Source organism: Pelobates fuscus, chromosome 2 (assembly GCF_036172605.1).
Source record: "Pelobates fuscus isolate aPelFus1 chromosome 2, aPelFus1.pri, whole genome shotgun sequence".
NCBI lineage: Eukaryota > Metazoa > Chordata > Amphibia > Anura > Pelobatidae > Pelobates > Pelobates fuscus.
In genome coordinates, this window is record NC_086318.1 from 140950410 (window position 1) to 140978264 (window position 27855).

General features: G+C 40.9%; 1 protein-coding gene across 2 annotated transcripts in view; it reads left to right on the top strand.

Annotated features, from left to right (window-relative positions):
• Window positions 1-27855, top strand: part of LOC134586875 (probable cation-transporting ATPase 13A4) — a 147393-nt gene that overhangs the window by 38902 nt on the left and 80636 nt on the right. For both annotated transcript variants that reach the window (XM_063442776.1, XM_063442777.1), the window contains exons 2-10: window positions 4340-4513; window positions 8638-8772; window positions 12362-12432; window positions 12524-12604; window positions 17511-17580; window positions 17765-17899; window positions 18004-18076; window positions 20553-20684; window positions 26481-26651. In XM_063442776.1, coding sequence (XP_063298846.1) covers window positions 4340-4513; window positions 8638-8772; window positions 12362-12432; window positions 12524-12604; window positions 17511-17580; window positions 17765-17899; window positions 18004-18076; window positions 20553-20684; window positions 26481-26651 — 1042 coding nt within the window. The remainder of the gene's footprint in view (window positions 1-4339; window positions 4514-8637; window positions 8773-12361; window positions 12433-12523; window positions 12605-17510; window positions 17581-17764; window positions 17900-18003; window positions 18077-20552; window positions 20685-26480; window positions 26652-27855) is intronic.

Below are 27855 nucleotides of genomic sequence, written 5' to 3' on the forward strand. Positions count from 1 at the left end.
CAGTGAAAAAAATGATTTATTTAAAATCTAAAGCTTAACCAATTGTTAAAACAGATATGAGTGGTGGCACTGACTGTGCAAATGGGCAAGGCATCCAACCTCACACAGAAGCTGGCAGGCAGGCAACTGCTCTTCTATTACAGTGAAAAAAATTATTTATTTAAAATCTAAAGCTTAATCAATTGTTAAAACAGATATGAGTGGTGGCACTGACTGTGCAAATGGGCAAGGCATCCAACCTGACACAGAAGCTGGCAGGCAGGCAACTGCTCTTCTATTACAGTGAAAAAAAATATTTATTTTAAATCTAAAGCTTAACCAATTGTTAAAACAGATATGAGTGGTGGCACTGACTGTGCAAATGGGCAAGGCATCCAACCTCACACAGAAGCTGGCAGGCAGGCAGGCAACTGCTCTTCTATTACAGTGAAAAAAAAAATATTTATTTTAAATGTAAAGCTTAACCTATTGTTAAAACAGATATGAGTGGTGGCACTGGGCAAATAGGCACAGTATCCAATGTGAACCTCACACAGAAGCTGGCAGGCAGGCAGGCACCTGCAATTACATTACACAGGAAAAAAAAAAAAGCAGCCTGATGTTATAGCCCTAAAAAGGGCTTTTTGGGGTGCTGTCCTTACAGCAGAGATCAGATGAGTCCTTCAGGATTGTAGTGGACACTGAATACCCTAGCCTAGCTATCAATATCCCTATCTAATCAGCAGCAGCTAAACTTTCCCTCCTCTCACTAAGCATGCATCTTCCGAATGAATCGAAAATGGATGCTGGGAGGGAGGTTGGAGGGTGTGGAAGGGAGGGAGTGCTGCTGATTGGCTGGAATGTGTCTGCTGACCGAGAGGCACAGGGTCAAAGTTTGCCCAATGATGACGAATAGGGGGCGGATCGAACTGCGCATGTGTCCGCCCGCCGCGGCGAACGCGAACACGCTAATTTCGCCGGGAACTGTTCGCCGGCGGACAGTTCGGTACATCACTACCTACCTGGTATTCAGGCAGAACAGACTTGTGATGATTGGCAGACTACAGCACATGTGCAATAGCACACTCTTGTGGTCGAGTCCTATGACGCGAATTATGGGCATTTTGTGGCATGGGCAAAACTGGGAAATAGCCCAAAGACATTCCCAACACCTGAAGCAAAGGTATTTAAGGATCCAGAATGCCCAAGTTAGTGCCTTGGTGCCCTAAAATTGCAGTGTCTACTTGAAAGTTGCTATTGTATTTCTAGGAGTTTTCTTAAAGTGCATTACTTTAATATTCTTTTGCTACAGATATGTTTAGTTTCTCTCATATTATTGTCTAATCTTTAAAAAAAAAAAAATATTTTATATGCTAGAATTGTACTCATTTTTAATTCCCTTGTAGTTAGCCCATTCTGACTTCTCCTCTTAGTGGACACTTACCTAGTGCTGCTCCTAGGTAAGTATGGTAAATCTGACCAATTTATTTCATCCGAATACTTAAGAGTATCTGAGACTATTCTTCTATTACTTTCCAATAGTGAGAAATGGATCATATAATCTCCTCCCAGGAAAAGCGCAAGAGATAATATGCTATGCTGTATATGTCCGTGACGAGGTTCCTTCCATGATAAAAAAAAATGGTTAGAATCCACCATTATTGGGTAAAAAAAACTACAGCAGAAACATTATACTATGCAATCAGAAATTATACTGGTAACTGCAGAGTTAATAGATTAACTGGCATAGTAGGAATACTTCATAACAGTCTACACGGTCAAGTCCTGAAGTTACCACACTACCATCTATGATATGCCTTCAATCAGTATGGGTTTGTGAGTGCGATTATTTATATCTATAACTCACAATTTGCAGCATTATTGCCCTATATCTTTCTCTATTATTTTTGTATTGTAAACTACCTTTGGGTATTTTGTCTATATTACCAGTTGGACGTTCGGTCTGCTAATGAAACACAATGTAGGAGTCAAGTCCTAAATTCAGTTTAGAGTGCCGGTTACGGTTGATGTCTTTGATTAGCTCAGAAGACTGTCCAGTGACCACTGAGTATTAATTAAAATATAACTTTTAATAACTGCAAAAAACATAAAAAAGAGCTAGATATATATCTGGCTCTAAACACGAACAGACATACAGTGGAAAAAAGTTCCACAATAGAGAAGTGATAGAAGTCACTATATACTGAATATAGTCTATCTCCAAAATGTGGTTAAGCTATAATGAAAAGAACCTTGAATCAATGTTACTCTGTAACTGTGTAATCATAATTACTGAGATGATATATACATTATAATCTTATTTTTCATGGTATATACTTTTCATGACTTAATTAGATTTGACAATCTCCAGGAGTTATTAACCAAGGATGCCAATCTTCATGCTTTGTATGTTCACACTATTATCAGTTTTTGCTAAACTTTATAATCTTCTTTAGCACTTCCTGTCAGTTATAACTGTGTGCAAACTCAATTGGCATAGCCCTGTTTCGTCATTTTTACTCCTGGATATAGTTTTCATCCATAGTATTCCTCTCTGCCATTTACCATCTACTATGCCGGCATGGCAGTCAAGGGGTTAGCTGACACTTCCTGCTAGCCCCTCCCACCGACCAATCAGATGTTTGGGCGCTATATTTAAACCGAACCGACGAGGACAGCCTTCACCCCTTGAAAAGCCGCTCACTGGCGAAACGCGAGTCGGGGCTTTTGCACGTGGAGATTTCTCGCTCTGATAGTCTGCAAGTTTAGCTTGTATTTTAGCTAGTTAGAAATCTTGGACAATAGCTGAGTTTAGTGGGAATCTGTGGGTCTGCAAAGTCTTTACCTAATAGCCGAATCTTGGACGAAATTGCCAGCTTTAGACTTAGCGTTAAACTGCAGTTAGACGCCACTACACAGCTATTGTGTGTATCATATATTGTTCTAGGGTTACTAGCCTTAGCTACTTGCTCTCTTAGCGAATCCTCTTTTCTGGCTATAGCAGGGATTGTTTGCTTAGCCAGTCACACGTTTTTTATTATCATTTCTATACCCAGGTTAACCCTGTTTTTTTCGTCCTGGGTTTTTCTTTTCACGATTTCTGTCTTAGGATTTATATCCCTGTCCTACCTTCTGCTATATGTAACTACCCTCTGTTATTCTGTAATAGTATTATTAATATTTGCAACATAATTACAAGGGCATTCTCCCTCTGATTACATAGTTACAGAGTAACATTGATTCAAGGTTCTTTTCATTATAGCTTAACCACATTTTGGAGATAGACTATATTCAGTATATAGTGACTTCTATCACTTCTCTATTGTGGAACTTTTTTCCACTGTATGTCTGTTCGTGTTTAGAGCCAGATATATCTCTAGCTATTTTTTATGTTTTTTGCAGTTATTAAAAGTTATATTTTAATTAATACTCAGTGGTCACTGGACAGTCCAGTCTCTTCTTTCCAGTTTCTTCAGTTTTCTATGGGTTAACCCCAGCTACACTGTCCAGGTTTCTTTTGCTTCATTGTTTTTTTTCATTTCTTTGATTAGCTCAATAAATTTTATTTGCAGCTATTTTGTCTTGTTCCTCCCTCTTTTAGCTTGGGTATTCCCATGATGTATAAGCTGCCATGATTAGCCAGGAGTGGAAAAATTTGTCAAAATTTACCGTAATTTTAATTTCCTGGATTTTATTAATGGCAGCATATACTTACCACCCTTTAACCTGCATTTATGCTTTTCTGTAGAGCTTGTTACTGACTTGGGGGTTCCTAGGAAGGGGTCCTCCTTTAAATGTTTGAGGTGTTTTTTCTGTCCTATCGGCTGTAAGGGCCAGAGCTTACCCATGATGTATATGTTGCAATGAATAATAGCCATGAAAAGAAAATTATGGTAAGAAAATAAATCTATATCTAAATATTCCAAGTGTATTTTGATGTAATATATGTATCAATATATTAGTATCAAAATGCACACGTCTAAACCACTTAACCAAGGTGAAACTCTGGACCAAGGCTGACAAATCTCAATATACCAGTAAAATAACAGAGATGGTCCTGGCAAGCAAGTATGGCTAAACAGCAGTTTTAATGAAGATCAATGCAAGTTACAAACAGCAGCAACCTTTAGACCTACAAATGAGGTCTTTGTCAAGCTTGATTTGTAGGTTGAAATGTTGCTGGTGTTTATAATATAGCAGTATTAATACTACTCATAATAATAATAATCCCATTCTTAACATAATTAAAAACAGTTGTGATACAGGGGATACATGTTTGACAATGAAATAACACAATTATTGTTCATGGGAAAATAACTACATTACTATACATCACACAATTCATTATATTCATTTACAGGAAATACATGGATACAGGACAGATCCGCTCCGGAGTAAACTATGTATTGTTGGGTATTTTGTTTCTCTTGGATTCCTTTGGCTCTTGTTCTATTGGAAGCCAATGATAGATATATTATGCCACTGTGTCCCATGCAGTCTGGAAGAGGCAGATGTTATTTTGCTTAGAAGCACTGTGAGTATGTCTAAGTTTACGATCAAAGTAGCTACACTGGAAGCATAGCTGTATTTGCGAATTTTTTCTAGTTCAATTTTTTTAACTTAAATTAGAAATTCACTTTTTATTCTTACTGTACGGAATAACCCTGTATATAACAAATTTTGTGTACCATTTCTTACTTGCTGAATGGTCTAAATTCATATTTCTTATTGTATACAATTTGTTTCTGTCAAGATTATTCAAAGAAATAAATGAAAACTAGATTTGTGCATTCAGAGTCAGGCGAACTGCGCTGAAATATAACCCATTCAGCAGTTTGTCCGAATAATGAAATGAATCTCCAAATGACTGAACCAAAGTTCTTGTAAAAGCATGTAATTTGGTTATTCGTTAATTCAGAACAGCCAATATATTATTGCATATATGAATGATATTAATTGAATTGACTAAATGTTATTTAGTTCCAAATATATGTATAGCTAAAAATCAGTTCTACTAGGCAGCTCGCTGATGTGGTATCCTTAAACATGTTAATCCCACATAAAGGCACTAATTTAGAGAGTTATCTATTAAACAGAAAGATGAAATTAAGAAATGTTCTTTTCTTAATGTTGATGTTTTATCTGTTTAGAAAATACATTGGCAGACCGAACTACAAAGAGGGCCTGCGCGCTTTGGGGGCCCATTAAGTAATCCAAGCACTTAGAGTGTATTATTACTGAACAGAGGCCCAGTCTGAGTGTGACCAGGACCCGGTAGTATCGACCTACTGGGAGGGCCGTCTACATACACACACATAGATGCACACACTGACACAGAGTACAAACACTGACACACAAATACACTGACACATGCACACACACTGACACACAGATACACACACCCAGATGAATACCCTGACACACCTTAACACACAAATGCATACACATACTCAGATACAAACACTGACACATATACATACCTTGACACAGATACACACAACTTGACACATACACACATACTTGTCATAATTTTTATATTTGCAGCTACACTCCTGTTAGCATACCTTGGGTCCAGAAGGGTGGCTGCAAATATGCAAATGATGACGTGTGTGTGTGTGTGTGTATGTCAGATTGTGTGTGTGTGTCAAGGTGTGTATATGTGTCAGTGTAGGTATCTAAATGTGTGGGTGTGTATCTGTGTCAAGGTGTGCATCTGTGTGATTTCCACAACAATATTTCAGTAAATGTCAGTGTGTGTGAATGCATCAATGTGTGTGTATGTATGTGTCATCATAATTCAGTTCAGGCACAGTATTTACACTATGCAAAAAAAAAAAAAAAAGGAGAACATGTAACTTTAATTTCTCTTCTTTATTAAATTCCTCTATATGGCGACTGACAGGTGCGAGTTCTTATAGCAATGCTTGACAGGGGTCTAATATAAAGGTGCCAAGTTGTAGGATGAAGTGTTATTGATTTTCACAACACATTTTATATTTCACACCTCACTGTTAAATATTTCTTAAATATTAAGATAAGCAAGCATACATTTTAAAAGCCTCAGAAGAGACAGTTCACCTTTAATTCACACATTGTTAAGCAGGATTGAGGCTGTATGTAAATGTATAAGCCAGTGATGGCGAACCTTTTTGAGCCCGAGTGCCCAAACTGCAATACATGCCAACTTTTTTTTCCCTCAAAGTGCCAACACGACAATTAAACCTGAATACTGAGGTTTACGTTTAGAAAAAAACTACTCGTACAGTTAACAACTTTTGTTTTAAAAGAAGAACACAACATAGAGTTAAATTATACAAATTTTAAATAATGATATAAATTAAGCTTATATTAGTATCTCCAACAAATGCAATACATACACACAGACTGCTGAACACATTCACACACCGAGACATAGACAGACTGCTAAATACACACACAGTCCGCTAAATACACGCACACTGCTGAGTACGCAGTCTGCTGAATACACGCACGCAGTCTGCTGAATACACAAAGACTTCTGAACACACACATATACTGCATTGAGGGGTGCAGTGTATGTGTCTGTGTGTGTTTGGGGGAAAGGGTGCTGTGTGTGTTTGGGGGAAAGGGTGCTGTGTGTTGGGGGGGGAAAGGGTGCTGTGTGGGGGGGGGAAAGGGTGCTGTGTGTGGGGGGGAAGGGTGCTGTGTGTGGGGGGGGAAGGGTGCTGTGTGTGGGGGGGAGGGTGCTGTGTGTGGGGGGGGGAAGGGTGCTGTGTGTGGGGGGGGAAAGGGTGCTGTGTGTGGGGGGGGAAAGGGTGCTGTGTGTGTGGGGGGGGAAGGGTGCTGTGTGTGGGGGGGGGAAGGGTGTTGTGTGAGGGGGGGGAAAGGGTGCTGTGTGTGGGGGGGGAAAGGGTGCTGTGTGTGTGGGGGGGAAAGGGTGCTGTGTGTGGGGGGGGAAGGGTGCTGTGGGGGGGAAAGGGTGCTGTGTGTGGGGGGGGAGGGTGCTGTGTGTGGGGGGGAAGGGTGCTGTGTGTGGGGGGGGGAGGTGCTGTGTGGGGGAAAGGTGCTGTGTGTGTGGGGGAAAGGTGCTGTGTGTGTGGGTGAAAGGGTGCTGTGTGTGGGGGGAAAGGGTGCTGTGTGTGGGGGGAAAGGGTGCTGTGTGTGGGGGGAAAGGGTGCTGTGTGTGGGGGAAAGGGTGCTGTGTGTGGGGGGGAAGGATGCTGTGTGTGGGGGGGGGAAGGATGCTGTGTGTGGGGGGGAAGGGTGCTGTGTGTGGGGGGGAAATGGTGCTGTGTGTGGGGGGAAAGGGTGCTGTGTGTGGGGGGAGGAAAGGGTGCTGTGTGTGGGGGGGTGCTGTGTTTGTGGGGCGGTAGGGGTGCTGTAGGTAGGGGTGCTGTGTGTAGGGCTGCTGTGGGTAGGGGGTAGGGGTGCTGTGTGTAGGGGGGTGGGGGTGCTGTGTGTAGGGGGTAGGGGTGCTGTGGGTGCGGGGGTAGGGGTGCTGTGGGTAGGGGTGCTGGGGTAGGGGGGTAGGGGTGCTGTGGGTAAGTGGGGTAGGGGTGCTGGGGGTAGGGGTGCTGTGGGTAAGTGGGGTAGGGGTGCTGGGGGTAGGGGTGCTGGGGGTAGGGGTGCTAGGGGTAGGGGTGCTGTGGGTAGTGGGAGTAGGGGTGCTGGGGGGTAGGGGTGCTGTGGGTAAGGGGGGTAGGGGTGCTGGGGGTAGGGGTGCTGTGTGTAGGGGGAGTAGGGGTGCTGGGGGTAAGGGAGGTAGGGGTGCTGTGGGTAGTGGGAGTAGGGGTGCTGGGGGTAGAGATGCTGGGGGTAGGGGTGCTGGGAGTAGGGGTGCTGTGGATAGTGGGAGTAGGGGTGCTGATTGTAGGGGTGCTGTGGGTAGTGGGAGTAGAGGTGCTGGGGGTAGGGATGCTGTGGGTAAGGGGGGTATGGGTGCTGTGGTAGTGGAAGTATGGGTGCTGGGGGTAGGGGTGCTGTGGGTAGTGGGAGTAGGGGTGCTGGGGGTAAGGGTGCTGTGGGTAGTGGAAGTATGGGTGCTGGGGGTAGGGGTGCTGTGGGTAGTGGGAGTAGGGGTGCTGGGGGTAAGGGTGCTGTGGGTAGTGGGAGTAGGGGTGCTATGGTAGGGGTCTGTTGGTAAGGGGAGTAGGGGGTGCTGTAGGTAAGGGGGGTAGGTAATTAAATCAGTATCCCCCCTTCCCTTCTTGTTACCTTTGGTGAAGGGGAGGGGGGAACACAGCCATCCCTCGTCCTGCACAGCCATCCCAGGTCCTGCAGCTCTCCTGTCCTCCCGCGCGATGCTATGTGGAGCGTTGCCATGGTAACGCGCGGCAACGCTCCACACAGCTCGAGGGAGGACAGGAGAGCTGCTTCCTCGATCCCTCCCCCCTGCTTCCGGTCCTGCCGACACGGAAGCAGAGTAGGCGCCTGCCGTTTCGGGCAGGCAGGCGCCTACTCTGCAGTGATGACAAACCTATGGCCGCGTGCCCACAGAGAGGGCCCGGCGTGCCACCTGTGGCACGCGTGCCATTGGTTCGCCATCACTGGTATAAGCAATGCATCTATTGCTTTGGGAAGATATTCAGTAGTATTGTGTCAAATGTGCTTGTTTCATTTTCATGTGGGTTAGCAATATGTAGAGTGTATTAAATGTAACTAGAGTCCCTTTTTATTTAGGATGAATGTAAGAAATATTTTAAGAAGAAAGTAATATGGATCCATTCAAACTTACTGGATGCAAGGGCAGACCATAACACTATTGATTTAGATAAACAGGCTGAAAGCAAGTTAATAATGAAGACTATGTGTAAGGTAAGCAACTAAGCCTAGGTAGATTTATGTATACTTTTTAGATTTAGAGTACAATGCTTTATAAATCTGAATAATGTCCTTATGCCATTTATTCTTAAAATTAATTTTTGTTGTGATATAAGATATATTTATACAGTGAAAGAAAAAAGTATTTGATCCACTGCTGATTTTGAACGTTTGCTCACTGACAAAGAAATTATCAGTCTATAATTTTAATGGTAGTTGTATTTTAACAGTGAGAGACAGAATAACAAAAAAAAAATTTGCATGTCAAAAAATTATAAATTGATTTGCATGTCAATGAGTGAAATAAGTATTTGATCCCCTATCAATCAGCAAGATCCCATATCAATCAGCAAGATCCCCTATCAATCAGCAAGATTAAAGGGAGGGCTCCTAATCTCAGCTCCTTGCCTGTATAAAAGTCTCCTGTCCACAGAAGCAGTCAATCATATTCTAAACTCTCCACCCTGGCCAAGACCAAAGTGCTGTCCAAGGATGTCAGGGACAAGATTGTAGACCTACACAAGGCTGGAATGGGCTACAAGACCATCGTCTGTGACCGGACCTACCGTTTTTTTAAGGGAGACCGGTATACCCAGGGACTCAAGAAGAGCCAACGTGTTTTTGAGACTGCTAGGGGGTAGTGAGTTGTTTTCAATTGTGCTAAAGTTATCTAAATGGTGAATTACAGTCGGACATCTGCACACATTAAGTAGCAACCAACACATGGTTTCAGCAAAGATATTGAATATTTTGGGGCTGCTCTTGGGGCCAAAAGTGAGCCAGGAGAAGAAATAATATAAACCCTGCCCCTTAATGCCATGCAGATGCCACAGTGAAGGGTGAGTGGAAAGTAACTTGAAAGCGTTGACAATGTTCGTTTTACTGAGCCAAGTTCCTGTCCCAGGTGCCAAAATGGCCCATATGGCATTGTCAATAGTGGCATATTGCAGAGTGAATTCATCAGAGGGTATCAGAGAATTGAGACAGTATTGTGGAGGAATTTGGTGCTGATAAATTGATGATCAGTCTTGGTTTATGTGAAGTTTTACCTGTGATGACCCCAATTGGTGGGGAAACAAATGGCCCTAACACAAAACCCTGTTCTAATTCAATTCTTATAAGATCACTCACTAACTCTGGATCTGTCATTGCTGTTTGTAGATTATTGCATTCCAGTGTACCAGATGGCAAGTGTATGATATCTGTGTGAAACCCCTCAGACAACCCTTTGGTGAGAAAATTAACAAAGTGTTGTGAGGGGTGGTGTCGTAACAGAACAGCAAATAACGTGACGTTGATGCAAGTTGGGTATGGTTTAGCAAAGATTTTATTAGTACACATGGTTTTTGTGTGAGCCCGGAAACAGTGAACACAAATATGTAACAATCTACAGGAACTAAAACCACAAGTGCCTGCGTTAAAATTGTTTCATCTTTGGGATTTGCCCATGAAGACGATGTCCCTACCCAGCTTATCCTTCAAAACTCTGGTTGGTCTTGCAGAGTTAGGGCCCGAGTGGCCATGCTCACCTTCCGCTGTGTTAGGGCAAAGGTTGGTACTATGTGCTGTGGATGCACAAACTGCCGGAGTCCTGAGGCCTGCAAAATGCCTGCAGAATACTGTATTGTATTTGAATAATACAGCCAATCCAATCTACACTACTATATATAGTTTGCACAAGTGCAGGGAAAGGCAAACTATTATTATCATTGGTATTTATATAGTGCCATATCGTACAATTGGGAAAAAAGACAAGTACAATATATACAGCAGACCAAAACAAAATTTTAAAATACTACTGCCTATTATTTGAGATCTAGCCATTGAAGCTATTTTATACAAAATACTTAGGTAGATGGTCCATGAGCTTGCAGACTAATGGTTAATATTAGGACTTGAGACAAGAGGTAGCAAGGATAATTTGGAGATGATGGTCAATGAAAATTAAGGGATAACTGCAGCTGCTGGTAACATGTAGAATTGTGTACAAATGCATTTAATCTGCTTCAAACAAATCAAATTCATTTTAACTATTACATTTACCCTTAGAGTCTCATCCAATAAAACCTGACAGAGCATAATAGTTGCTGTTTAATAACATGTGTGGTCTGGGATCTACCTTTTGGCCACTTTAATTTATTTTATGTAAAAGCTGTTGGAAATGTAAATTTAGTTTAGATGTATTTCCATATATACTATGTAATATACATGTGCACGGCCAAAATATTCTGTTCGTCTTAAACGTATTTCACCCATTAGTTGATTTATTTTGGATGACATTTGTCCAATATTTTAATTTCAGACTTTCTATTTGAATGAAAGGAATGCCATGATCTTTCAGTGGTTTAGAAAATAGTGCCATATTTAAGGGTATGACATTAGGGAGGGAGCTGTGTTTAGTAGATAACTCCCTGCTTTAATATCTTAAAAAAATGCAATCATACATAAGGATAACAAATGAGGGAGCTATATGCTAGGCAGCTGAAAGAGCAAAATTAAGAAAAGCCATTTGTATCGACAGTAAGCTCCACAATACTTGGCATAGTCCAAAACATTTTGCTGGTTCCTGATGTTGTAACACATTTTGCCTCTCGTACAGGGGCTATTCCAACTTGATCTATGTGCTCCTACTTGATCTATGAATAAAATCAGCCTTTAGTGACTGCCACCTAGCCATCAATAATCCTTTGTTTTTTCCACCAATCATTCCTTTTCTTTTTTGGTGCCAGAGATGGGATTCCAATCACAAATCAAAACAAACATATTCAATTATTGTGTGACTAATTTAGTTTGTAATGCAGCTACATTTCAGAATGGATGACCCGATCAGCCCAAATGTGGATGAATTGCAATTGAAGCAAAAATGAATCTCCAACTCTAGTGCTAGATTGTATCTCTTTATTTGCCATACCTTGCTTCACCTATTTGTGTGTGTGTGTGTGTGTGTTATATATGATTTAAGGTGAAGGTGTAGGGGATACCTCACAGGTGGTAGAGCTAGTTTCACTTTTCTAGACATACCATTCTTTGTGTTTCACTAGATTGTATCTCCATTGCTGTAGTAAACAAGTTAAGACTATTAGAGCTTCGCTTTAGTTTTTCTGAGAACCATCAGAATAAAATTCTAGATTGTATCTCCATGTGAGCAAGCACAGACATTATATATTTATCTTTTACATTAATGCTCAGTTTTGACAAATAAGATACAAGATTGCAGATGTATCTCAGTATACACTAATATGAAATCATTCTGCTTAGATAGAAAATTACTTCTGCTCCTGGATTTAAATTCTTTATCTCAACTATTTTATCCTAGTATTTGCAAATACCAGATACATTTCCAGTTTAGTAAAGAACATTGTGTCCATCTTTTTCAAATGTGGATAACATTCACAGAAATTAAAAAAGGACAAAGGTCAAAATTGTTTTCAGAATCGTTTTTGCTACAATTTTTACTACATTTACAAAATTTAAGATATTTAAAAATATTAAATTCTTGAGGGTATGTACAATTTTATTAAAGTAGGAACAGGGGGTAACCATTTCGGGGTTAATTGATGGTAAACAGCAGTTTATTTCACAGGTCCGGTGTATCACAGTGCAAAGAATTCGCTATATTTGGAATGCGGTTAATGGAGTGTTTCAAAAAATTGGGTAAGCTAGTTTGTGATCTAAAATAAATTGATCTGTTGTCATTCGTTATGAAAAACAATTAGCAAAATATTTTTTGATGTTTACATTTAAGGGTTCTGGAAGACAGATATTCATGCTCAGATATACATCAACATTTTGGCACAGGATTAAGTAAAGAAGAACAGATTGACAGGTAGGTAAATTATGATAAATGGTATGCTGTGCATATGTCGCACAAATCTCTTATTAATAGTTAAAGGCATTATTAAATATAAAAAAAAACGACGGGGCGTGGCTAGCTGAGCTACTGAGCGGTCGCATACTAGCAGAGCTCCCGCTCCAGAGACCCAAAATCCGACTTTATCTATCACGCCAGAGCTTAAAAACTTACCTTCTAGACACCTGGAAGACCCTTCCGAGAGAGATGGGCAAAAAACACCGAAAAACGGCCCCAGCGGAGGGTCAGAAACACAGAGACATCAGGCTGTCCTTCTGCCGGCCGCCGCAACAAGCCCGAACAGACATGGCGCCTGCAGAGCCACGCAGCTCAAGTGACTCGGAGCTTTCATGGGAGGATGAGACACATCAAACTCATCAGACCCACAGCGGAGTGCACCAGAGAGCGGAATCCGACTCCGATCAGTCCCCATCCACTAAGGGGGACATAAAAAACCTCCTGCGGGACCTGAGAGAGGTGTGGAAAGCGGACCTCGCAGGAGTACAGGAGGAAATAGGAGGCCTGAACCGCCGCATGGGAGCAATCGAGTCCCGAGAGGAGGAGAGGGGGAAACAGATTACCAACACTGACTCCCGGGTCACTGCCCTCACACACCAAGTACAACTTCTTACACGCACGGTGACCTCCCTAGAAACGCGCCACCGACGAAAAAATATCAAAATCCGGGGGGCCCCAGAATCGATAGGCCAAGAAGCCTTACTCGAATATGCCAATCAAGTCCTGCAGGCACTAGGAGTCCGGACAGAAGGTGAACGACCACCACTAGCGTCGGCCTTCAGGATCAGGAAGGCCCCCACAGCACCCGCGGACGCACCCCGCGACATCATAGTAGTCTCAAGGGACATTGCAGTAAAAAACGCTATCATGGCGCGAGCGAGACAAAACCCTAATCTGGTGATCGCACACAATAGGATCTTGATATACGAAGACCTGCCTTTCACTATCCTTCTCGAACGGCGTAAATTCGCGCCCATCACCCGGGCACTCCGGGATCATGGCATAAAATACCGCTGGGGGCTGTCAGGAACCTTGGTGGTATCGCAGGGGGATGCAATACACACCCTGTCGGCCACTGAAGACCATACAGAGTTTTTAAAAGGACTCAATATACCAGCACCGACCCCCTCGGAGCAGCTCACGCTGGGAGACCAGAACACAGCGACCACCGCTGCACAACAGAAGCGAGGAAACAGGCCTACGGGAGACGCACACCAGAGAGGGCGGGAGGACCCCCCATAAAGAGACTCTCATGCTCACACAGCCTACTTTATCATCGAGGCCCCGTAGTTCAACGAAACCACGGCCGATTAGTGAGGACTCAGGGGGACGACACAAACTCTCCGGTTAACCTAACCCCCTTGTTCTTGTTTTTGTTGTGTTTTTTTCTCTTTTTGGTTCTGCTACGCTTCAACCCGCAAGAGACTCAAACGAGCCCTACCAATGGGCCGATAGTGACTACCTATCTCGATGCCGCACGGCACCAACATGTCTATCTTAACCCTCAGGGACCATCGACAGTTCCTGTCACTTAGTCTCATTTAACCCCACGACACTCGCCCACACACTTAGTCACTAGGCTTATGCTCATCCCACTGGGAAGGCCAGCCCATGATACCGGGGTGCCGGCCATACCTCATATGTACGCATCATGACTCCATAAGAGTCACTAGCAAACCCCACCAGGGCAAAAACCTTAATGGCACACAAGCCGCTCTACAATCCCACCAATAGGGATCGCCATAGACCCCACAAACGGTGACTCACCACGACACTCAACCAAAATTACAGTTTATGACCATCTACCATATAACATCATTCATACTCATTCATCACCTCTTTGGATGAACTGGTGGTAAGGCAACGGGAGACAGTAGTGAATATGAATACTCGCAACGTTAAAATTTTGCATTAATTCACTTCTCTTAGCTCCGTAAAGCTAGGCTTTTTGTATAATATAATATAATATGTTTTTTCTTATGTGGAGTTGCCTAAAGTTCTCCTAGGCTCAGACGGTTTGACCTACAGACACCCTACTTTACTGACAGCCCAAAATGTATAGATTTTAAGTAATGCTAACTAAATTACATACCAAGTACTTTTCTTACAGGCTCATCTTGTTATCTACCACCGCAGATATTTCCCACAGAACTTTATAGCTTACTATAAGAATGTACACTGTGTTGACATGTCATGCCCTGGCAAACCGATGTCCCCTTTTAGAATGTGAATATATGCATATGGGGCACGACACACACACGCATCTGTAACTGCTCTGTATATATGCAACCAAAAGTACCAACTGTCTACCCTACTATTAAAGCCCAACTGGTATCATACCAAACACATTACAATCTATAAACAGAACGACGTTCGCACATCCTTAAACACCACTACAACACACAGCACTTGTCCCAACATCTCGATATCACATTTTTCTTGTAAATATGTATGTTATTTATGTTTATCACAACAGCAAAATAGACAGTTACCAAATGACTTCCTTTTACTAACAGGCTTCTGCGTAAGCCATGAAATGAACCATTACTGCATTGTAACTGTCTATGCTAAAATAAAGAATTAAAAAAAAAAAACAAAAAAAAAAACGACACAGTTTATGTTAAGTTATGCAACAATTCTTCCATACTGAACATAGAGAAGTAAATTAGTTAAACAAGTGGAAGAAATGCTAAGTAGGTAACATGACAATATGTTGAATAAATGTATTACACTAATATATTCACATTGTTTCAAGATTAAAACCGAGTCATATATCACAATATCAAAGTATCATTAGAATACAAAACATAACAAATTCCAAACTCCTAACCCCTTTTCATTTCACACTACTAATTTTAGCTCTAGGTTTCAAGAATTACTGCAGCCATGATTTCAAGCACCCATGTGTTTATGGTTCCTGCTAGCTGTCCTGATGTTGTACAGAGAATTCACGCAAAGTAAACTTAACAGACTCTCTCATAACTTTATGTAGAGAGTAAAAGCCACATGCATGCTTAGCTGCATATCTGCAAGAGTATGGTGGGCTGTTTAAAATGTCTATGTCCTGCTAGCACCTTAAGTGAGCCTCCACATCTGCTCCTTATTCAAATAGCAAATAACTGAAAAAGATTCCCCTATAGTATATCACTATTTGCTGTTGGCCAGGTAGTTTTACTTATGCATTTGAATGAATGTTACTAATTATATCTGCTTAAGTACACAGCCCTCCCTTTGAAACCAAAGGTAGTGCCAATTGTATCCATCTTGGTTGTTTAAAAGAAAAGTATAGTGCTAGGAATACTTGTTGTATTCCTAGCACTATAGTGCCCTACAGTGCACCCCTCCCTCGTTCCCTTGAAGCCCCAACCCACAGTGCCAAAAGGGTGATTCCAGCACCGATATCACTCAGTACTGGGTCAGGCTCTGCCTGTGCTCCTCCTCCGCAGATGTCAGCTGGCAGAGGGATCGTAATGCGCATGTGAGCAGGGCATGTTGATCGCATTAGGTCTTCCCCATAGTAAAGCATTGAATCAATGTTTCCCTATAGGGTTTTAGCTGATGCTGAGTGTCCTTATGCAAAGCACGAGAATGTCCAGCATCATTTAGAGGAAGTTCCTCTAGCAGACAGCCACTAGATGTGAAGTTAACCCTGCAAGGTAATTAAACAAATACGCATACAGAAACTCATACAGACACACAGATACACATATAGACTGATACACACAGATACACAGACACATTCATATACACTTAAATACAGCTATACACACAGAAACACACATACAGATACATAGATATACATACAGACAGATATACAAACAGACCCACAGACCCACATGCATATACACATATAGACAGATACACACACACACACACACACACACAGACACATGCACATACATACAGACATACACATAGAAACACACAGATACACATACAGTCAGATACACACACAGACTGATAAACATGCAGACAGATATACAAACAGACCCACAGACCCACATGCATATACACATAACGACAGATACACACACAAACAGACACATGCACATACAGACATATATACACACACAGACTGATACACATGCAGACAGATATACACACACAAACAGACATACATGGTAAATATACAGTTTCAGTCACCCTCCTGTTTCCTACCTTTTGTATGCAGGAGGGTGCCTTACCTGCGGTCCAGTGGCTGTCTGAGGCTGTTGGGAGTTGAGCTCTCTACCAGGCCGCGCTCCTCCTTTCCTCCTCCCTGTGTTAGCTAGGAGGAAGTGACTGCACTTTCTCTTAGCGCTGACTTCATCACTGGGGGCCCCGGGTCCCTGCAGACTCATTGCCATCAGGTGGCCCTAAGAGCATGGGCCACCCCATAGGGCCCCTCATCGTGCGGCCCGCAGTGGTCTGCCCGCATGCACTGCAGCGCTGGCAGCTCAATGGGCAGCTGCTTTGGGCCCCCTAGGAATGACCGGGCCCGGGGCAGCTGCCCCGCATTAAAGATGGCCCTGCCTTCTTCTGAATTCTATGTACTACTGGGCAGCCCTTTTCATGTGCTGCCCATCAATTTGTATACATGATATGTGTCGCTGAAACATTGTTTACCTTGTATCCCTACCTTTAAACACATCGCAAGTAGGTATAGGCCAGCGATAGGCAATATTTAGTGCTCCATCTCCCACATTGTTCTTACAGCTATAATGATTGCATACAATCAAGGGAATAGCAGTACACTAAATATTGAATGCAAAAGGTTGCCTATCTTTAGGGAGCATTGTCAATGATGTTAACGTATGCACATTATTAATAATTTATTCTAGAAAATAATGCATTCAAACATAACCCATTTTACTTTTATGCACAGGAGACAGCTATGTGGTTTGAACACAATTGACGTTGAAATTACTCCAATGTGGAAGCTTCTTTTTAAGGAAGTAAGAAAACACTAATTTTAAATGTGTTAAGAATTTTTCTGTAAATTTCAATGTTCTAGTTAAGGTATCAGATGTTGAGTCCGGCTATTATTACAAAGTAATTAACAGAATTTTAATAATATTGTACGTTTGTCATGTCATACTACTACTGCATCCATATTATTAAATTTGCTTTTATTTACAGATTCTAAATCCCATATATTTATTTGAAATTTACACATTATGTACTTGGTTGGCAACTGGATATATTGAATATTCAATGGCTATAATAATCATGACCATTCTGTCTATTCTTGCTACTATTTACTTACTACGAATGGTAAGTTGTAAACTTTTATTTTTTTATACATGCAGTGTTAATCTTCCATCTTCAGAATAGTATTTTTTTCTAAATATGTTCCTTTTTTCCTCCTAAATGTTTAGCAATCTGTTAAATTACACCGCATGGTAGAATCCCATAACAACGTCATGGTTACTGTTCTACATAAAAATGGAGGTAAGAGGGAATGCTTTCAATGTTTAAGCTCTAGAATAGAAACACAATTAGCAACCATGTTATTTTAATTGTTTCACACTTTTGAACCTAAATGGCATGAAATGTTCAGATTTTAGAAAGAGACTTAATACACTGTTACTAATATAGTTTATAGTTGATCACATTGCTAGGACGCTGTTTCTGTACACTTACCTGAATTCTTATATATTTTGTTTATTTTGTTTGATCTGCAGTGCCCGTGCTCCACACCCTTACCCACTGGCATTCTACTAGAAAGTCTACCTTCTCTATAAAATTAAAACTGTCATAATATGTATATTACTATTAATGCAGTACTAAAGGTGACATTGCTGCTGGGGGCCCCCGTGGCCAGGTGGAGCAGGTAAAGATGATATTTACTTATCTGAACCTGTTCCTCGCAAGAAATGCCATCTTCCTCAGTGTGCTTCTTTTCAGGTCCTGGCGCTTCAATGCCAGGAACCAACGTCTCCTCCAACATATATTAGACAGTCTTTGCCAAAAGCTTTGTATAAAACCAAATATAATAGAAAATATATCAAAAGAAAGTGACAGAATCCCAGTGAGTAGTATGAATAACAGTTGGAACTCTAACACCTTAGTGAGTTTCCCTTAAATCTCACAATAAACATAAATATACATACATATAAGGTGGAGTTTATTTCTTATAAATGGTTTGACAATTTTGGGCAAATATCGTCCCAGTAAAAAAATACAAAATAGGAAAACAATAGTGCAATATTGTCAGTTTACATATGAGAGTGTAATTAATAAGTGAAAATACACTCACAAGGTTGGAGCCAATAAGTATAGGCTCAAATTTCCAGCTTGGTGGGGTATAAAGGTCCCCACTCCCTTCTTTAGGTAAATGGAATGGTTTCCAAAGAATCGAGTAAATAAATAAATGGAAGAATGCTTTAGCAGAATCAACAAGCCCTGAAGTTTACAGTAATACTCTCAGAGAAATTAAAACTAAAGTAGATAGGATCGAATCAGACACTATTGAAATTAAAAAGAAAAATTACTTAAGAGATGTCACAGACTATAAGACGGGTAATGTAAGAAATATAAGAAAAGGTCAAAAATATCCTAAAACTCTCTATAAAAGGAAACAATATAGTGAGAGAATGAATTTCCAACAATCACCAACAAATAAACGTCAGTCAGAAAGATTCGAAAATAATACTAAATGGGGAAGAAATACAAAAACATTCCATAGACCAAATCCAGAGAGAGCTATAGGAAGAGAACCAAAGAAATGGGAACCAGATATAAGACCCCAACATATTAGATCCTCTGAGACTTTACAGTTAGCACATTATACACCCACACCTAGAAAACACCACCGAACAACTTATGAACCTAATCAAACATCTCTCAGGGATCGTAATAATCCCAAAAAATATAGTGAGGTGGTAAAAGAAGGCACACAAAGGAGAAGCCTAGAAACTACTAAAGAAAAAACTACATCATACCTCCCCAACCAAAGACCGATCATTGTACATAACGCAATAAGAAACCACAGTGAGAGTAGATCTCCACCTCCAGACACTCCCCCATCTCCTTCTTTTTTTCGGAAGGACCTAATTCAAAACAGAATGAAATGGACGAACAACACATACTCCTGGGAAATACCAGGAAAGAGGCAACGATCGTTGGAAGAAGACTAAGAAAGAGAAGAAAAAGGGAGACAACACAGAGAAAAGAGAGGGAAGACATCGATATAAAAGGAATTTTTAACCTAACCGATAAACCCTTAACCAAAGAACAAACGGATATTTTTAAAAAAGGTCTTACATTTGCCCCCACTGCTAATTTTAACACTCTGATTTTTTTGTGGACATGAATATTTTTATAAGGAAATTATGTCTTAAAAAGTTTTTTTAAGAACCTACAGATACCTGAATAAGGACTTACCTTTGGACTGTAAGGTTTCCATTTTTATTTATATGTTTTTATATTTTATTTTAACATCTTTACCACTTGTGCACTTCACAATAAAGCACTTTATATTTATATCTACTATTGAGAGGATACTCGATTCTTTGGAAACCATTCCATTTACCTAAAGAAGGGAGTGGGGACCTTTATACCCCACCAAGCTGGAAATTTGAGCCTATACTTATTGGCTCCAACCTTGTGAGTGTATTTTCACTTATTCATTACACTCTCATATGTAAACTGACAATATTGCACTATTGTTTTCCTATTTTGTATTTTCTTACTAGGACGATATTTGCCCAAAATTGTCAAACCATTAAGAAACTCCACCTTATATGTATGTATATTAGACTTTACATAATGTTGTTGACATATCTACCATGGATCACTAATCATTATCAATCTGATCCCCTAACAAAGTGTTATTCTAGACTAGTACCTGAGTTTGCTGAGAAACAATTCATTACTGTATAGTACAATTTTATCTTATTGACAATTTTTTACCCCTGTTTTTAAGTGATCGATAACATGGAATCCCGACATCTGGTACCCGGAGATGTACTGATTTTAACTGGAAATAAATTTTACTTACCTTGTGATGCTATTCTAATATCCGGGGACTGTATTGTTAATGAAGGAATGCTAACAGGTAAAAAACATAATTTCATGTTTAATATAAAAATATATGACAAGGATATATTGATTAGGAATTGACCTACTACTACTGATGACAACTTCAGGAGCTATTCATATAATCTTTTATTTTTACTGGATAGAATACATTTTACGATTTTGTCCAGATTAGTGAACTGAGCATGGGAAGAGCCAAGGGAGGTTCAAAATTAAGTGACTGCTACTTGTTTTGTGTGCCTCCTGGGTAAACTGGCACTGAATATAAACTGGAAGATAACATACATTTACATATTCCCTAATGTTTACTGTCTTTTTGTATATATTACCTAATCAAACTAACTCTAGTTATTTAACAGTAAAGCTGTAAAATGACTTAAGATAGGTTGAGGAAATATTTTTAGGGCATATGGCAAGTGAGGGCCTTATTTGGGATCCAATGATCTTTTTTTTCTAGAAATACATAGAATGTATAATGGAAGTGTAGTAGAAAGACAGTACTAAGGACCCATAATCCTTCTTAGCCACTAACACTTCAACTCTCCCTACCTGTTTCATTAGCAGGAAACTTAAGCCCCAGTTTGCACAACCCGTGAGCAGAAGGAAAGAAAAATATTATGTTTAACTTCCTGGAGGCATAACTGAGACAGATTTGTTTTTTTAGACAGGTTAGTAAACCTGCTTTATATTGATTAGTGTATTTCAACTGGGAATTATAGGGACACTATAGTCACCAGAACCACTACAGCAGGCATAGGCAACCTTTGGCACCCCAGGTGTTTTGGACTACACCTCCCATGATGCTTTGCCAGCATTACGGGTGTAAGAGCATTATGAGGGATGTAGTCCACAACATCTGGAGTGCCGAAGGTTGCCTATCCCTGCACTAGAGCTTAATGTAGAGAAAAGACAGTGTTAACATTGCTGGCTAGTAACACTTCTAGTAGCCGTCATTCAGACAGCCACTAGAGGTGTGTCTTAGTCTATGCATGGAGATGCTGCACATTCCCCATAGAGATGCATTGATAAACTGCATCACTATGAGGAGATGCTGATTGGCACAGTGCAGCGTTTTGCCGCACTTGCGAAATAGCCTCCATGCATTAGATTGGCCGAGATCATCAAGTTTGAGGAAGATGGGGCCAGCCATGGTAAGACTTGTGCAGCATGGGAAGAGAGGTGAGTAAAATCACATTTTCTACATGAAGTAAAGGGAGACTGCAGGCCTTAATCATTAGTTTAACACTATAGTATGAGGAATACTTGATTGTATTTCTGACACTATAGTGTTTCTTTAAATACACTTGTTTTTAGGATCTGATTATTATTCCAGGCAAGAATACTGTATGAACACAAATGCCCTAGATAAAGTTTTTCATCCTCAACCCAAACATATGGTAAATAAAGTAAGTATAATTACATTTACTAACCGGACATTGCAGGCCTAAATCATCTAGAAACATATTTATATTTGACGACTGCATATATAAAAAATACCTACTTGTAAAGTATTGTACTTTAATCTGTGAGTACAATAAGTGTATGCTGCTATGTAATTGCAGGTAAGGTTTAAGATAATGTTAGAAGTATTTAGGGTAAAGAAGGTTGAAGGTTAGAGTGGAGTTAAAGAATCACTATAGGATCAGGAACACAAACATTATTCCTGACCCTATAGTGTTAAAACCACCATCCAGCCCCCCTGGGCCCCTCATGCCTCCATACATATAGTAAAAATCTTACTGTATTCAAGCTAAAAGCTGTAACTCTGCATGCTGTTAGAATCAGAAACACAGACAGTCTGCTGACATCATTAGAAGTGGTAGCCTGATCCAATCACAATGCTTCCCCACAGGATTGGCTGAGACTGACAAAGAGGCAGATCAGGGGCAGAGCCAGCATGATTCAAACACAGCCCTGGCCAATCAGAATCTCCTCATAGAGATTAATTGAATCAATGAATCTCTATGAGGAAAGTTCAGTGTCTGCATGCAGAGGGTGGACTGGAGACACCAAATGTTTGGATGCATTTTAGGCAGCCATGACTCATGAAGGATCTCTAACAGCCATCTGAGGAGTGGTCAGTGAAGTTATCACTTGGCTGTAATGTAAACACTGTATTATCTCTGAAAATACAGTGTTTACAGCAAAAAGTCTGAAGGTAATGATTCTACTCACCAGAACAAATACAATAAGCTGTAGTTGTTCTGGTGACTATAGTGTCCCTTTAATTTCAGAGTTAAAACATATAAGGGGATTAGTTTAAAGAAGATTAAAGCTGCACTGTCACCATCTGGGGACTTTGCTGAATTTGGTAAGACCCACAACGGTGACATTGTTGCAAGGGGGTCCGGTGGCTGTGGGAGCAGCAAAGGTGAGATTTACTTACCTCACATGCGCAAGAGTACAGAATTTAGCTCTATGGAGGATCCATAGACAGAGCCAATTTGCTGCAGCCATCAATATCAGCGACTGTCGGGATTGACTCTGCAGCTCTGCACAGAGTCTAAAATAAAGTCAAGCTGAGGAAATATGCAGAGAAAAAGTATTCGTTGTCTCTATATATCTCTTAACTGTGTTGTAATGTCAGTGAAATTCCAACATAGCCAAAAATAGTATTTCATAAAGATTCTATCTTAATTGGGTGGAGTGCCGCTTTAACAACTTGAGAGGCGTAAAGTTGTAGTATAAAAGCTGTTTAGGATTATTGAGTTTAGGGCTAATGTTTAGTCTTGAGATACATGAGGTGTTTAGCTTGTAATAGGAGTTAAATATAGGATAAAGGTAAAGGCTTTATTTTCCGGTTTAGGCTTTGAGTTCTGGAGTTTGAAAGGTTATTAGCAAAGTAATCCCCCTCCTGTGTTTTCTGTTGATCAGTCAGATTGATGATATTAGAGCTTAAGGAGTCTTTTTACAATGTGTTTTACTGAGAGCTTCCCCTGCTCATCGTGAAATTAATTTTCGGAAAGGCTACTAGTAGGCAGGTGGGAAATGATCCATTCCTCTTTCTAGCCTTATACACAGGCACTTGAGGAGTTGGGGTAGCTCTGAGTTTTATATCATATACAACTGTTCCTGCAGCTCTGCTATTAAGGCTGATTGGACTACAGAGGAGACTGGCCAATGTTCCTCGTACTTAAATCCCCACCATCCTTTTCAATTTAAAAAGGTCCATAATACATGCTAAAACCAGGCACTCCCTAGTGGTCAGGTACCTGTAGGCAGGTGACTACTTTGCCTAATTTGAAATCTGGCCCTGATTTCACCCTAAATTACGCCACTCAGATTTCAGTTAGTTACAATAGCTCATCTAGGAATCAAAAGCACCCCTGGAAAAATGTCCATACCAGCTGTATAATGCATTGTGTCAGTACAATGTGAAGATATAAATGTGGGGGAAAAACATATATATAACAATTCAAATTATTTAATCAACATGCAAAAGCACACTCATAGGACTTTATTTTAAGATGACATGCAAAAGAATGAGAGAGAATGTTTACTGTATGCTGTTCTATGTCTCCTTAAAGTCAGTCTGCTACTTTCAGGGTCTTTGCATATCTGTCACAGACCTCTGAAGGCAACATTCCCACTTAGGGTGAGGTGGCTGAAGGGTGCGGTGCAAGTTACATATTTGCACCTTAATCTACCCCTTCTTCTGCTGTCTTCTTTCTCAAGATCTTCTTTATCTCCCTGCACCACATTGTTGTGAACCAGTCCATCCCTGGCTACAATTCAGAGTTACTGCATGTGTCTAAAGTGTCTAAAGTACAAATTTTATTTCAATGAGGCATCAGCCAATATCAGTATTTAATTGTAAGCCTGCTGAATTCAAGCATAGTATTAGTAGGGTGTAAGTGACATTGAATAATTTGTGGACTTGCCAATGAGCACCTGAACTGACACTGAATTTCAGCCACTGATTGCCCAACTGTGCAGCACCTTATAACATTGACAGGATCAGAAGATGGCTCTCTAATTGAGCTGAAAGGTTACAGTCCAAGTGGGACTGACAATTTCTAACCCTCAGGTGCTGTGACATGGCTGTACTTGAAGCCTCCACTGCAACTGCAGAAACAAATAATAAATTATGAAATCACAAAAAAAGTCACTAATAGCATGGAAAGACATGGGCGTCCGCAGGGGGGAGAAGGGGGGTTGGGGTTAAGGGGGTGAGATTAGATTAGGTAAGTTAGAGATGGGGGATCCACCTACAGATAAAGTAAGTGAGGGATGGGGAGGCAGCCTATAGATCAGGTAAGTGAGGGATGGGGTGGCAGCCTACAGATCGGGAAAGTGAGGGATAGGGGAGACAGCCTACAGTAAGGGTCAGCAAGGAGCAGGAATGTAAAGTACGAGAAGGGGCAGAAAGGAGAAGGAACAGACATGAGCAGGAAGGGACAACAAGGCGCAGAAAGGGGCAGCAAGGAGGTGGAAAGTGCAGCAAGAAGTAGGAAGGGGCAGCAAGGAGAAGGAAGGGTCTGCAAGGAGCAGTAAAGGGCAGCAAGCAGCAGAAAGTGTCAGCAAGGAGCTAGAAGGTAAAGCAGCACAAAGGTTCTGCAAGGGGAGCAAGGAGCAGAAAGGAACAGAAATGAGCAGAAAGGGTCAGCAAGGACCTGAATTGGTAGCAAGGAGCAGGAAGGGACAGAAGGGACACACAGGTAAAGTAGGAGAAGGAGCAGAAATGAGCAGGAAGGGTCTGCAAGGAGAAGGAAGGGTCTGCAAGGAGCAGATAGAGTCAGCTGAACACTCAAGCCAATCTACAGCACCCATGCCTGACGTCAATCTGCACTTCCTGACACTCCATTTCAGAAGCCGAATACCACTGAGCGGCCTGGAGATCTGGAAGTGGAGGAAGCCTTTGGGGTTAAACCATTTGAGAGCGGTTTAACCCCTTAAAGGAAAGAGAGCACCCAGGGGCTTCCTGGCATCATAGCATTTTCATTTAGATGAAGTTGTTATGATGACCAGAATGTTCCTTTAATTTGCTTAAAGGAACAATATAGTGTCAGGAATACAAACATGTATTCCTGACACTATAGTTGTGAAAACACTATTCACCCTGGCTTCATGTGATAATGACTATGCCCCTCCCCTTCATGACACTGACAAACGGGACCAAACATGGATGTTATTACAATTAAGACCCCTCCTGGAATAATTCCTGCGGACGCCCATGTGGGAAGATGAGGTAAAAACAACATTTATTTTTCTTCAAATATGACCTCAAAAAGAACCTACGTAATTATCAACAAACTCCAGAAATATATCCCTTTATGTAGGTCCCTCAGCACCCATATATTTATAAATGATTAGATATTAACACAACTATATCCAATATAGGCAGTACAGAATCAACTACAACAAGAAGATATTAACCATTTGACAGTGAGACAAAAATGAAAGGAAACAAAATGAAAAAGTTTTAAGTAATGCAAAATGTGGTATATTAAGAAAATTATGGTGAGATATAATTGGTATTGGTTTAAACCTTAAAGTATATGTGATTATTTTTTTTTTTTTTATGTTTGATTTGAGAAGAAATTATGGAATATGTTTGTGACCTCTCATTAAAAAGTTCCTGCACATTGTTCAGTAATGTTTAAAGGCCCAGAACTCACAATGCTTATATTGTGTATCTTTTCTGCTTTGGATATGAGATATAAGATCCAAGCTTAGCAGGGTAACAGCATTTCTATGCCCACATTTAAGTTAGGGCTATTATCAAGCCTACATCGGCATTGGCACCATCTCTCCAATTGCCATAAGATGAAGTAATACCATATAACAGGTGTTGCTTATGTACTTGTTTTCTTAGGAGAAAGTATTCCAGTAACAAAGACTGCATTGCCTAATGTGGACAATGGCATTCCATGGAAAGAACACATTGGTGAAAACTGCAAAGGTCACATGTTATTCTGTGGAACTGAAGTTATCAAGACAAAGCCATTTGATGATGGAATGGTGAAAGCCGTAGTACTACAGACAGGTGAACTGTTAAGATTTTACACATTTTAAAGTTGGGCATATACAGTTCAAGTGAGTAAAACCAACCAAAACTACAGCTTTATTTTTCATTGATGATGTGAGGAATCGGATGTATTCATGTAACAATAAACAGAGAAGTGGATCGCTATTTACACATTAACACTGATCAGCCACAACATTAAAACTACTGACAGGTAAAGTGAATAGCATTGATTATTTTGGGCTACAATGCCCCCTGGGTAAATCAAGTTTACTAGACAGACGGAGGAGGTGATAAAATAGGCTAGCATACGTGCACGCTAGGAGGGAAGGCAACACCAGTGGTGTATTCTGGTTTTGTGCTGCCCTAGGCATGCCTTTTCCCATCGGTGTTTCGGGATATGGGGCTACCGAATGGATTCTGCTTATGGTGTTCGTTTACCGAACAAACAACCGAACAGTCTGACCACACACAAGTGGAGTGTGCAGCCCATTTACCCCCCAGGCTGGGAGTTGGGGTACTTATGGGACTTTGTGAAATATGTGGTTTTTAATTATGTCACAGGTAGATGGGAGGGATTGTGTGCTGTATGTGGGAGTGTCAGGCATTGTTACGTTGTTACCATTGGTCTGTACAATTTGTGTCCTGTGCCCCATCAGGTCCAGTGGGTGTTCCTCTGGCCTAAAAAGTTTTATAAAAATCCAACCTGTACCATTAAACTCTCAGATCATCATGCACCTTCATGAAGTTTTGGCTCATGTTTGGGGTATTGGAGAACTATACTCCCCTGAGTATAATCACTAAGGTCTTGTTAGAGCTGATCCTGCTTGACTCTCTGGAGCAAGAGAGGTTCACCCACTGGAACCTAGAGCCTTGTCATAGGTCCAGGGTGGGTAGGAGACAGCGAGACCCCAACCAAGCTGCTGCGCTTCGTGGGGGTTTGCAGTAGTTATGGTGTTCCAGCCCAGTGCTTATGGTACTCAAAAAAGATAAATATAAAAAATATCTGAAAGAATAGAATCCAAATTAAGTAGACTAAAAACTAAATTCTATATAGGAATAATAGAGTAGATAAGATGTTAACTAATACCGTATATACTCGAGTATAAGACGAGTTTTTCAGCACATTTTTTGTGCTGAAAAACACTCACTCGTCTTATACTCGAGTCAGTTGTCTGTATTATGGCAATTTTCATTGCCATAATACAGACAAGGACCGGGGGCT